The 13934-nt window shown below is 40.8% G+C and overlaps 1 protein-coding gene across 3 annotated transcripts in view; it reads left to right on the top strand.

The window, feature by feature from the left end:
- Positions 1-752: 752 nt before the first annotated feature.
- MTHFD2L (methylenetetrahydrofolate dehydrogenase (NADP+ dependent) 2 like) overlaps positions 753-13934 on the top strand; it is a 148022-nt gene continuing 134840 nt past the window's right edge. For 2 of the 3 annotated variants that reach the window (XM_058722284.1, XM_058722283.1), the window contains exon 1: positions 753-1022. In XM_058722284.1, coding sequence (XP_058578267.1) covers positions 880-1022 — 143 coding nt within the window. In that variant the 5' untranslated portion in view covers positions 753-879. Of the gene's footprint in view, positions 1023-2862; positions 3510-13934 lie in introns of those variants that run through there. The other variant, XM_058722285.1, reaches the window with a different exon arrangement.

Genomic DNA, 13934 nt, shown 5'->3' with positions numbered 1-13934 from the left:
TCAAACTGATTTTTTGCTCAAAGAAACTCTTAGTTTCTAAAAGTCTGCTTCAATTTACCTTTTAACATATCCCAGCATAGTGAATGGCCAGTCTGATTTTTACTTTTCCAGAGATAGTTGATATTTTTGCTTTCTCAGTAGCTGTCCATTCACCAGACAATGCAGGTTCCCAGGCTATGTTAACTTGGTCATAAACTCTGGAAAACGATTTTTTCCTTCCAAATATGGAGATAAGGTAGAACAACAGAAATTCTAAAGTTCAGGCCTTCTTCAGCCAGGTCCCCCTCCTCCCTCCACACACTCACACCTTTTTTTTTTTCTCTCTCCAGCTCCCAGATATCCCAAGATCGTACTAAGTGGGGTAGGAAACAAGCAGTAACATCCTTCTGGCTTTAAATCACATAGCCTGGGAGGTGGTAGGCCAGAAGTCTGGCTAGGGAAAAAGAAGGCATGCTGCTTGGAGTGATTACTTTAGACGCCTTACCTGTGTCTAAAGGGAAGATCAAAGGTGTGTCAGGTGGGTGAGAAGCCACATCGCAAGCCACCAGTCTCAGAGACTGCCCTCCCGCCCCCCTCCCACACACTTCACACGGCCCGCGGCCAGGGTCTTCGCCCAGCTCCTGCCAGTCCCGGAGTTTCTTCTGCCCCGCCCCCGACCCGTTCAGAGCTTGGTTCCTGGCCCCGCCTCCCAGTGTCTCTCGGGCCCGCCCCCAGCCCTGAGTTTGGCTCCGGGCCCCGCCCCGGCATGGCGCCCGGAACCGGCTGCCGCAGGGACCCGCTCTCCGGCCCGGCCGCGTGGGGGCGGAGCCCGGCCTGCAGCTGCGAGGACCGCAGCGGCGGGAGGTGGAGTCTCCGTCCGGAAGCCGGCGATTCGCGGCCATGGCACTGCCGGCCCGCGGCTTTTCCCTGCTCCGCCGTCGCCTGGGCCGCGTGTTGATGCTCGGCGGGAGCGTGGTGCTGCCCCTGGGGGCGCCGGGAGCAGCCGGCTGCGCGTCCCGGGGTTTTCGGAGTAGCGGCGTGAGGTACGAGCGCCCCGGACGCTCGCTGTCTTCGGGTGTGGGTGCCCGCGCGTGCGGAGCCGCGGGCTGCGGGCGGGGCGGCGAGGCGCGGGCTGCTGGCGCCGGCCGAGCTCTCCCGCGTCAGGCCAGAGGCTCGGGCGGCCGCGCGCCTCCGCAGGGCTGGGGGTCGAGGCCTGCCTAGGCTCCGAACTTGACCTTGCGGGCCTCGCGGACTGGTCGCGTCGACCTCAAGTCGGGCAACTCGGACGAGATCGGCTTTGGGCTCTGGCGCCAAGAATATTCTTACTTTGCGGCAGGTACAGTGGAGTGATTTAGGAAGACATTGGAGGCCCTCAGGAAAGGTGCCCTAAAAACAGGTGGGCTTCTCGTTTCTAGCGGTTGCTTTGGTTTGGTTATTGTTGTGTTTTGTAAACAAAGGAGTGGGCATTGTTCAGATGGTTTGCTCGTGCTTGGGATTCTGAATTCCTTTGTTGATGGGAACTCCGAGGTCTCCTTCAGCCCTAAAATTCGTAGCGATTTCACAAAATCAAACATAATCTTGATTTCTCAGTCTTTTGATTTTCTCAGTCTGTGTGGTGCTTCCTGAACTTCTTCAATCTTAACATTGAAGTAGTCAGTCTTAGAATCATTGCATCTCTTTGGACCCTGTTGCCGGCTAGTACACTGCGCGTACGAAACGTGTTGTGGTTTTAACTCTTCTACACAGTGGTGCCCCGGCCTCTTCGCGTTGCCGTCATCCACTTGTTGGAGTTGCAGACTTAGACTTAAGAATCTAAAAATATATTCCCTTGACCCAGAGCCAGCGAGTCGACAAGAGATTCAGTTTTCAGACTTTCAGGGCTTCCAGTATTGCACGTTCACGGCAATTCTATGAGCTCAGAGATTGTATCTTATTTTTTGCATCCCCAGTGAGCAGCACAATACCTGGGAGAAAGGAATAATAATGTGGAAACATAGCTAGTACTTATTTCATTTTAATTGATTAACTCATCATTTTATACATATATTTGCCTCAGGCTTGAGTGACTAAAATAATAAAGAATATTTCATATTTGGTTTACTTTAGACGTGTTTCCAGTGATTAGCTCTTCCACAAAGACAGGAGAAAGTAACTGATTCTGAGTTCTGGTTGTGAAAGCTGTATGGTGTCTGCAAGGATTTGCCAGTTTTGGAATTACCAGCTGTACTCCCTAGGGAAAGCAGATTCTGTAGAATGCTGTTTGAATTGCAGAACTGAAGGTATTATGTACTCTAGTCACTCTAGGTAATTATGTTTTGAGTTTCATTTGTTCTAGAGCTTCTTTGTGGAGTGAGGATAATCTTTTCCAAATTATATAAGTTGTTGAATTTCCCTTTGTCAACTTGGTGTAAAGGACCCATCACCCCAATCCTCTCCATGTGCGTTGATTGAGAGTCACAACGGTTATAACCCAAACATCTGCTGGTAGCCACTTGCTTTGTACAAACGTGTGCAAGCAAAAGGATAATTCAGATCTTTTAGATTATATTTAATTGTCTCTTTATAATTTAAAATAGTTGAGTGCAATAGTTTTGGAAAGCTAGTCTTAATAAAAAGGAGTATGACTTTCAACCCAGCTGCTTTAGGCCCCATTTGATATAGATAATAGCTATAAATAGTACTTTGGGTAGTCTTTATTTTTCTTAAGGCAGCTCTAATCAAGTTAGGATAGGGTGGTGTTTTTGACATCCTCTTGGCACTGAATACCATCTATGAAGGTGAAGTTGGCTGTCAGGTTGAGAAACAACTGTGGACTGCTGGGTCTCGGTGGGGAGGAATTCGGACAGTGTGTTGATGCTTATTGGTGTCTCTTTTCTCTTCTAGGACCAGCAGAGAGAAGAGATTCCATCTTCCAGAGGTCGCCACTGTCTGCCTCCCCACTTGTCCCCATCCTCAGTCATCTTTTTAAAAATATATAGCTACTTATTAGTTGTCTAGTTCTTTGTAGTGAATGTGCTTTATATCTGATATCATTTCTATTGACTTGAAATTTGAGCCTTAGTGTTATTTTTACTGAAAATTATCTTGGAGTTTGATAAACTCCTTCCCCAGTATTGACTCTTCTAAATTAACAGATTTTTTAGTTTCTGAGCTCTATGGAGCTTTAAATGAAAATGAAAAAACATTTTTGATTCTTTTTCATATTTTTGACTAGATACCTATGATAGTGGAACATATAATGCTTTTTTAATTAAGTTTTTTTTTAATTGGAATCTCAAGAAGTAATCTTTGACAGAATTTGAAAATTATAAAATCTTGAAGTATCATTTGAGTTTTCTCTTATTTTTAAAATTTACAGTGAGGTTTTTTTTCTTAGTAACTCATGAGAAATTAGATATTATTAATTGGAAGAAAATATATTTACTGTCAAAGAAATAAATAAGCCCTTCTATTCGTTGCCCACTATTGTTCCTTGAAATGAATTACCTAAACAGCCAAAAAGTTAAAAATAAAAAATTTTTAGTGATTAAGCTTGTACTATTTTGCCTTGCTGTGTGAGTGTACAACTCAACATGTCATCGGATTATAAATACCACATGAGTCTTTGGCCCAGTGCTTTCCGTGTATGGAGCTAGGCAGAAGCGGTTCCCATTTGGAGGGGAAGGTACAGACCTTATACGTTAATGCCACGGTCAAAGCAGATTTGCAGATATCCTGAAACAGGGACTTCCCAAATGCTGCTTTAGATCATCCCCCCTGAACTCATTTTCGTAATTAAATGGGTATCCTAAGCGTTTATCCTATTGCAAAGTGATTTCCTAAAATCTTAAAATCATAAATTTGGCACCCCCTCCTGCTAAAATGCTATTTTAGCATTTGTAAAATTGTGTGTACCAGCCTACAGCTCTTGACAGAAACCTCACCTTTCTTTATGTCTCGTTGCCAATGGCTTTATAAATTTTGCAGCTAGGCCAGCATTAAAAAAAAAAAAAAAAAAAAAAAAAAAAAAATATATATATATATATATATATACACACACACACACACACACACACACACACACATACAATTTTGAAGCTAGTAAAAGATACTGGTTTATGTTAGTTGAATATTCATGGCTCGTAGAGGGGGGAGTTGAATTTAATAACTGAAAAACAGGCTCAAGTTTATCAGTAAGGCTGTTCATTTTTATTCAGATTCTCCCCTCTAGTACTTATTCAGTGTTTCCGTCTCTGCAATAGAATTATTTGATTTAAAGATCCTCTTACCCTTGTGGGAAGCTTGAAGGACCCAGACTCCAGTTAGGACCCTTACTAAAGCTGATTTTGCACAGACTGATTTCAACTAGGATAAGAGTTCCAATGAGTAGCAAAAGCAGTTTCTCAAAATCCTATTTTGTTGGAAAATGTGATTGTGCGGTTTTCCTGTCTTAATGCCTTACCTATTTAATGAGATAGCTGTTGCTACAGTATTGATTTCTAAGCAGTTCTCAATGTCACTTTAAATTTAGAATCTAAATATTTCACCATTTACAGTTTTATATCTGAGTTCTATGTCTGTATCCCAGCTGTTCAGATAATGTGTTCTAATGTAATATCTCCAAAATCAAGTTTTCTGATTAAAATGGATCAATAGATGAAAAAAGACTACTATTAATCTCAGATCTTGTTACTTAGTCATGGTTTTAGGGATAATTTAGCAGTTTCTTTAATGATCTGAATCTTCCTTTTTCGAATGTTATCTTTTTCATGTTAATACCTTGATGGGATGATAAAAACAGTAGGAAAAAGACAAAAACACTTAATTTTCCATGGTCACAGACTCTTAATGGAATTCCATAGAGCCGAAGACAGTTTTTAAAGATAGTTTGGCTTGGAGAGGGAGGTATAGGGAGGGAGGCACTTGGGAGAAATTTGAAATGTCAAATGAGTGGGATAAATTAATGATTAGAATAAATGAAATTAACTATTAAGAAGTGCAATTTGGACCAGAGAAAAATACACCTAAAAGGTAGGAAACTTTGTGGTCAGAATGGAACATAATCTAACCCTAAATTAGTGTCCAAGAACTCAGGGTTGGGTATTATCCAGCTACTCCACTTAACATTACATCAGTACTTTCCTGTGTTGCTACTGTTTTTACTAACATTTTATTGGCTACATTCTATTACATTAAGTCCGTTGGTCATAACTTACATAACCATCTTGCTATCGTTTAATGTCTAGTTCTTAGAACATAGGAAATCATTTATTCTCAGATTCAGGTCATGGTCTTGTCAACATCATACCAATGAGGTTTGTTCACTTAATGATCCGAAAATGATCTATGTAGGTTTCTGTAATTACGTTACAGAGTGTGCCTAGAACCAAAAGACTATCCAAAGATTCATAATTCTAAAGTTAGGGTATATATAGTTTAAATTAGCTGTCTCTTCCCCACTTTGGTTATGAAAACCTGCAATGAATATCATCTTGCCTTTAAGTAATCCAGTGTGTTGTTGAAAAATAAATTCTTATTAGTGTTTAGTGAGCCTTTACTCTGTGCTGAGATTTTTTGCATAAGTATATCCTTTTATCCTCACAACAGCTGAAGTAGACTATTAGTATTCCTAATTAGTAGATTGTGTGATTGAAGCTTAGAGAAATTAAATAACTTGCCCATGTTAACAGTGAATAAATGGTGAAGACCGGGTTTGAACCTGAATGGTCTACCCAGTGCTTTGCTCTGTAAGTAATTTGGCATTGTTGACATATCACTATTGTTGTTCCTCTTTTTGAAAACATTTATCAAATGTTGTAGAACTTTTGTGAATCAGGAAAGCTAATTTTGCATATAAATCTTAAAAATATTTTGTCAGAAAAAAATCATCTTGTCAGATTCCTCTAATGAAGGGTATTTCTTAACCTGAGACTTTCTGGATAGATTTTAGGGGATCCATAAACTTAGATAGGACATCACTAACCTCTAACAAATTTAGCATTTTCTTCAGTTGTGAATGTTGGCAACAAACCACAGTAATATTAGCAATATTTCAGATATTGCCAATAAAAGTCGGAGATACTTTAATATTACAGAGTTGATGCAAAGATCTCAAAATATCATACACACCACTGCTTTATTATGGTAGTTATTAGACCTGCGACTACATGCTGTTATTTAATGCTTAAAAAAAAGTGAGAACAATATTTCAGTAAAACTGGTTTCCTTATAAACTTGTGTATTTTATATTAAACATTCAAAAGGTTGTTCTGAGAAGCTGTCCCTGTGATTGAGCAGACTGCCCAAGGTTTCTTATGTTACAAAACTTAGCATCTAAAATTCCGAATAAACATAGATGTTGTTTAGGTAGCTACTGATGTTCTGATTTACACATTAGGGTCCTGAAAGAGTTGAGCTGAAAAATTGAATAACAGAATTATGCATGATGAAAAGAACTTACTCTTAGGTATGTTCTTATTGACTTACCAAAGCGCAATTTCTGATAAAATAACTTTAAGGTGTAAGTATAGTATTTAGGATGGGAAGTGAAATGATTGTAAAAGACCATAAACTTAACATTCCTAAGTATTCATTCACTTAAAAACATTTTATTTACTTCAAAAGGCTCCCTAGTACTTAGTGGTTGGTTTTATTCCATATATAATTTTGGCCTGGTTCCCTTGCGTTTCATTTCTATTAATTCAAACTCAAAATCTCCAGGTGGAGTCCTAAAATACACAGCGATTAAGCTATGGTATGACCAGAGAAATTTTAACTGCTAATGATTGTATTGGACTTTTCATCTTTATAGATCATAAAACAGTCCATTGCAGCTCTAATTACAGCTGTGGCCGAAAGTGAGATTGAAACCTAGATGCAGACACAAGATGCCAAGTATACAAATTAAATACACTCGATCTTGGGTGGACTTTGTTATTTTACTATTTTGTGAAGGAGTATTTTGATACCCAGGAAAAGTAGTGATTTTTTTTTTCCTTCTCTTTACTATTTTCCCTTAGTTAAATACTACATTTAGTTCCAGTAACCATAGATTAGGATGGTTACAGTTTACTTCCTGGAAAATATGGATGAGTAAACAGGCTCCTGGAAACAACACTAAAGGGTGGCTTTTTGGTCTCCTATTGCTGCCGGGTACTTGAGTATTGGCACCATCTGTCACTTAAAAGCAATGTTTGCAAATCAGCCAGTCAACTTTTAGCCAAATCCTTTTCTGTAAGTTAAACAGAGAACATTTCCATTATAAAGATGAGGAAATTGCATTCCTTTCAGAGCCGTTAAGTGACTTGTGCTACCATATTCTAGCTCCTGTCACTGGAAATGCAAGCAAATGGACATTTATTTGGGCAATTAGAATTGCAGTTTGGGAAACCCAGATTCGGGTAGAAATCTGACTCCTGTTTGGAGGAAGACAAAGAGAGGACAGAGTTACAAAAACTAAAAGTCACAAGTGCAGCTCTTATTTGGGTCCTTGATACAAAACAGAGATTGAAACTAGGTTAATTTGGATTGGTTGGGTTAATATGCAAATAAGGGATTGATGCTTGTTAAACCCCATTGGCTTCTTCCAAAGTAAAGAATGGAACAATTCAGGTGTCTGGGTGAGGAGGAAGTTAAGTCTAGGCAGAGGGCTTGTAACTGACAAAAAGTTCATAGTTCCTCCAATGAGGACCTGCATGAATTCCTCCTCCCTTGTGGCTTTTCCATCCAGTTGTGAAAAGACTGAGTTAGGCTCGCTTGCTCCATTTTGAAATCTTTTACACTATTAATAGTGAACCAGGACTGACTGCTGGCTTGGAGGAAGTAATTTATACAGCATTATCCTGCCCTTATTGCTCACCACGCCCCCCACTATGACTTAATTGTTTTTTAATGAAGTCACATGTTAGTACCAGCCCAGCAATGAGGGGAGAATGGTGAAACAGAGCGCTCTATGTCCTGCCTTCTTTGGGGGTCACTTGCAACATGATCTTTTCAGGAAATGTTGCCTGAGCAAGTAATGACAGGGTGCAACTTGTGAAAAATACGTAAGTCAAATTGCCCTTTTGGTGTGTATTAATGGCAATGTGGCTAAATAATTTTTTGACCAAACCACATTTTTAGGAGGAAAAAGAGATGTTAAAGTAGTGAAAATGACATATTTGGAATATTTATTGATTTGTAAATATATTAGGACCTATAAAAGAGTCCTGTTCAAAAGTATCTTCAAAATTCACATTTTAAGTGGTAATTTATATACCCTTATGCATTTAGACAATTGAAAATTTTGATCTTAATTTTATAATATGTTTAATTTTTTATGTTAATTATGTGATTACTAACTTTTAACACATGCTGAATTCTTGGTACATATACTTGAATCAGTTTCCTAGCCTTATCTTTAATATGTCGATAGTGATCATTTTCTGGACAAAAAAGATCTTACACTTCATTTTAAAATTAAATTTGCTGCAGTTTTTGTTTAAGTTGCAAACCTTATTATTTTTTTTCCTTAGACAATAGTATTTTTAGTTTTCAAGAAAGTACTTTCCCTTATTATTTTTTTCTTTAGACAATAGTATTTTTAGCTTTCAAGAAAGTACTTTCCCTACAGATACCAAAGCACCTGGCAAGCTCAGATCAAACTGCTAAATGGAACATGGTCTCAATTCTAGATTTTTTCATATTGAAATGTGAAGATATTTTAGCCTAAATATTTTCACAGTTGCTGTTTAGTGTCTCCTTTCATAGTACCTTTCTTTGACAAATACTTGTTACATGTCATCAAATAAGTTGTTTCTATTTATGACTTTTCTAATATCTTGCCATGTTGAGATACAGTAGATACAGGTCTTCTCAATTCTATGCCATTGCATTCCAAAATATAAATCTATTCGATGAAAAACAGCTCCATCAAAAGATTCTTCCCACAAATTTGAATATTTTAAATTAGGATTATGCATGTATTTGTTTACTAAGGCCACTGTAAACAAAGACTAGATGGTTTGAAGCAACAGGATGGATCCTCAGACTCTTGGAGACTAGAAGTCTGAAATGAAGGTATCTGCAGAGCTGTGCTCTCCCCGCCTCTTCTTGCTGGAAATTCTTACTTTTCCTTGGTCTATAGCTGCATGACTCTAAGCCCCTTGCTTCCAGAGTCTGTTTTCCCCATTTAACCAGCTATTGAATCATGAAAATTGGGTCATAGCACTCCTCAGAATCATCAAGTGGCTTTCTAGCTCAGTAAAAGCCAATACCCCTTCAAAAGTCTGCAGGACCTTATGTGATCTCAAGTTCCGGGACTTCTCTGATTTTATGTCCTGGCCTGGCCCACTTGTCTCCACTGCAGCCATTGGCCTTGCTATTCATCAGACATGCTAGTCATGCTCCTGCCTAGAGTCCCTTGTACTTGCTGTGCACTCCCCTTGGCCTAGAAGTATTTTGTACACATAGCCACATGACATATTCCCTCATTTCCTTCTTATTGATTGATTGATTGATTGATTGTCAAATTAGCATACTGTGTAGTCTTGGCTTCAGGAGTAGATTCCTGTGAGTCATCACTTACATACAATATCCAGTGCTCATTCCAACAAGTGCCCTCCTCAGTGCCCATCATCCGTTTTCCCCACCCCCATCAACCCTCAGTTTGTTCTCTGTATTTAAGAGTCTCTCACGGTTTGCTTCCCTCTCTATTTGTATCTTATTTTTCCTTCCCTTCCCCCATGGTCTTCTGTTAAGTTTCTCTAATGCCACATCTGAGTGAACTCATATGATACCGGTCTTTCTTTGACTGACTTATTTTGCTTAGCATAATAGCCTCCAATTCCATCCATGTTGTTGCAAACGGCAAGATGTCATTCTTTTTCATTGCTGAGTAGTATTCCATTGCATATATAAGCCACATCTTCGTTACCCATTCATCAGTTGATGGACATTTGGGCTCTTTCCATAATTTGGCTATTGTTGACAGTGCTGCTATAAATATTGGGGTGCATGTGCCCCTTCAAATTAGCACTCCTATATCCTTTGGATAAATTCCTAGTAGTGTTATTGTTGGGTCGTAGGGTAATTCTATTTTTAATTTTTTGAGGAACCTCCATACTGTTTTCCAGAGTGGCTGCACCAGTTTGCATTCCCACCAACAGTGCAAGTGGGTTCCCCTTTCTCTATACCCTCGCCAATATCTATTGTTTCCTGAGTTGTTAATTTTAGCTACTCTGCGTGTTTGAGGTGGTATCTCAGTGTGGGTTCAATTTTATTTCCCTGATGATGGGTGATATTGAGCATCTTTTCATGTGTCTGTTTGGCATCTGGATGTTTTCTTTGGAAAAGTGTCTATTCATGTCTTCTGCCCATTTCTTCACTGGGTTATTTGTTTTTCAGTGTTCAGTTTGGTAAATTCTTTATAGATTTTGGAAACTAACCCTTTATTTGATATGTCACTTACAAATATCTTCTTCCATTCTGTCAGTTGTCTTTTAGTTTTGTTGATTGTTTCCTTTGCTGTGCAGAAGCTTTTTATCTTGATGAGGTCCTAATAGTTCATTTTTGCTTTTATTTCCCTTGCCTTTGGCGCCATGTCAAATAAGAAGTTGCTGTGGCTGAGGTCAAAGAGGTTGCTGCCTATTTTCTCCTGTAGGATTTTGATGGTTTCCTGTCTCACATTTAGGTCTTTCAGCCATTTTGAATTTATTTTTGTGTGTAGTGTAAGGAAGTGGTCCAGTTTCATTCTTCTGCATGTTGCTGTCCAGTTCTCCCAGCACCATTTGCTAAAGAGACTGTCTTTTTCCCACTGGATACTCTTCCCTGCTTTGTCAAACATTAGTTGGCCATATATTTGTGGGTCTATTTCTGAGTCCTCTATTCTATTTCATTGGTCTCTGTGTCTGTTTTTGTGCCAATACCATACTGTCTTGATGATTACAGCTTTGTAGTACAGGCTAACGTCTGGGATTGTGATACTTCCGGATTGGTTTTCTTTTTACCATTACTTTGGCTATTTGGAGTCTTTTGTGGTTCCATGTAAATTTTAGGATTGTTTGTTCTAGCTCTGTGAAAAATGCTGGTGCTGTTTTCATTGGAATTGCATTGAATGTGTAGACTGCTTTGGGTAGTATTGACAGTTTAACAATATTTGTTCTTCCTATCCAAGAGCATGGAATGTTTTTCCATTTCTTTGTGTCTTCTTCAGTTTCTTTCATATGCTTTCTATAGTTTTCAGCATATATTTCTTTTACCTCTTTGGTTAGGTTTATTCCTGGGTATTTTATGGTTCTTGGCGCAATTGTAAATGGGATCGATTCCTTGATATCTCTTTCTGTTGCTTCATTATTGTTGTACAGAAATGCAATCGATTTCTGTACATTGATTTTATATCCTACAACTTGGCTGAATTCCTATGTCAGTTCTGGAAATTTTTGGGTGGAGTCTTTCGGATTTTCCATATAGAGTATCATGTCATCTGCGAAGAGTGAACGTTTGACTTCTTTGCCTTTTCTCTCCTCTGCTTCTCCCATCCTCGCTGTCACTGTATTTAGTTTATTTTGCATACCATTTATAGCATTTTTAAACAATTCATTGTGACTATTTCTTAAGTCTCTGATCTCTGCAGCAATAGATTCTCTGCTGTCTTCTATGCTTTTTTTAAGCCCAGCTATTAGTCTTATGACTGTTATCCTAAATTCTTGTTCAGATATATTGTTTATATCTGTTTTGAGCAATTCTCTGGCTGTCATTTCTTTCTGGAATTTCTTTTGAGGAGAATTCTTCCGTTTCATCATTTTGGGTAGGTTTTTGTCTTTTACGTGTTTTAATAGCTGGTTATGTATCCTGTACATGTGAACACTACTATATTAAAAATGGGTCACACACTGTCCAGGGCCTGGCCCTTCAGGAGGTGTTTTTGGAATGTGTCACATCCTCTCTGTTGTTGCGTATTTGGCTGCTCTATCCCACTGATCAGTCCTCTGCAAAGCTTCTCTTTGCTCATAGTGGTGGAATGTTTGGAGCTTCAATCAGGTATGCTTTGATGTGTTCGTTGAAATAACCTGGAAAAAAGGAAAGGGCAGGAGACCCGATCCAATACAAAGAGAAAAATGAAAGGGGTGAAAAAAGAAAAAGACACCAAGCAAAGAATCAAAGAAACTATAAGGCTTAATCCAGAGAGAGTGAAAGGAAAATAAAGAAGGAGATACAGAAAAGGTGTAAAAAGAATAGAGTAAAAATGCCTGATTAAGCAAACAACAACAACAAAAAATAAAACAGATACAGAGCGGAAAAAAATATATATATAATAAGAATTGACCAAAAATCAAATCAGAGACTATGAGCCTGATTCCAAAGGGAAAACAAGAAAAAAGGTAGAAAGAAAAAGAAGTGAAAAAAGAAGAGAAGGAAAGAAACGAGATAGAGAAAAAGAAAAGAGAGACTAACAGGCAAAAACACAAAACAGTTGTCTCTTGGTGCCGGGGACCTGCCGGGGACCGGTGACTGTGCTGGTGGGAGGGGGGGGGGGGGGCCGGCAGAGAGGCCATCTGCGTTACTCAGTGTCAGTCTCAGTCTGGTAGATAAGCAGTTGCCAGGCTCGGAGGGGTGGGGTTTGGTGTAAGCACATCCCGCTTCCACTGGGGGCCGCTGTCCTGTTCCCTGAAGCCCCACTGTGTTGGCGGGGTGGGATAGATGGGGGCACCCCAATCTCTCCTCCCCAGATGGGTGTCTCAAAGCACGCTGCCCAGGCAGCCCTCACAGAGTAGCCTGGGCAGTCAGCCTGTCCTGTTCCAGTCTCCCCCGCCGCCTAGGTGCTCGGCCGGGATTCAAAACCTGATGTCTTGGATCCCGCTCTGTGTGGACCGATCCTAGGGTAGCGCCACTCCACCTCTGGCTGTCTCCTGCAGGGTCTTTTGTCCTTGGGGGGGGGGGGGGCAATAAACCCTCTTCCCACAGTACTCAAGGGAGGGGACTGCCCTCTCCCAGTGTGCTCCTGAGATCGCTACCACACCCTGGGGCCAGCTCCCTGCTCCCAGGCGTTCACACACGGCAGCGGCTTCACTCCTAGAAAGTCAGCATTTGTCACAAGTTTGCAAAGGAGAAATGCACTGTATTTCTCGTTCCCCAGTGCCCGGTCCGGAGAGGGTTTCCTCTTGTCCTGACACTAGACCGCAGTCCACAGCTTCTCTTGCTCTCCCTTTTGCCTCTCCGCAGAAGAGGTTCCCCTCCTCCGTGCCTGTGCTATTTTATCTCACCCATTTCACCTACATGCACTTCTGTTCTGCCAAGCTGTCTCCCTCCACCTGTGGAGATCCTTCTGCCACTCCGCAGATTGATTTCCAGGGTGTTCCCAGTGTTCTAACCTCAATACAGCTGTGTTTGAGGGACGAGGGAAATCCTGGTCCCCCTACTTCTCCACCATCTTAACTCCTACCCCCGAGCATGTGATTCTTGATCTCAGGGTTGTGGGTTCAGGCCCCACAATGGGTGTACAGAGTACTTAAAAGAAAAATCTGCTCTCCTCCAGCAGGCACTCCTCGCAGCCTCTGAGCTCCATTCCCATGCCCTCTGGCAGCATCTGAAGAGAGGTGTCCCTGCCGCTTTGCCCCTCAGGGCTCCCTAAAGCCCCCTGTGAATGGAGGAGGCATCCTCATTGGGTGGGCTCCTGGTGATGCTTTATACCCGGGTTGACAGCAGGTGCGGTGATTGCCCCCGCTGCGGTTTCTATCCCTGCTACGGCCACTTCTGGCTCACCTTCATTTTTTTTAAATTTAAGTTTATTTATTTTGAGAGAAAAAGAGAGCAGGAGGAGCAGAGAGAGAGAGAGGGAGAGAGAGAGTATCCCAAGCAGGCTTCACACTGTCAGTGCAGAGCCAGATGTGGGGCTCGAACTGACAAACTGTGAGATCATGACCTGAGCTGGAACCAAGAGTTGGTCACTTAACCGACTCAGCCACCCATTTCCTTCATTTATGATGAAATATCACCTG

This window comes from Neofelis nebulosa, chromosome 3 (assembly GCF_028018385.1).
Source record: "Neofelis nebulosa isolate mNeoNeb1 chromosome 3, mNeoNeb1.pri, whole genome shotgun sequence".
Classification (NCBI taxonomy): Eukaryota; Metazoa; Chordata; class Mammalia; order Carnivora; family Felidae; genus Neofelis; species Neofelis nebulosa.
Note: the sequence above shows the minus strand (reverse complement) of the source record. Positions and strands in the feature narration are given on the sequence as shown.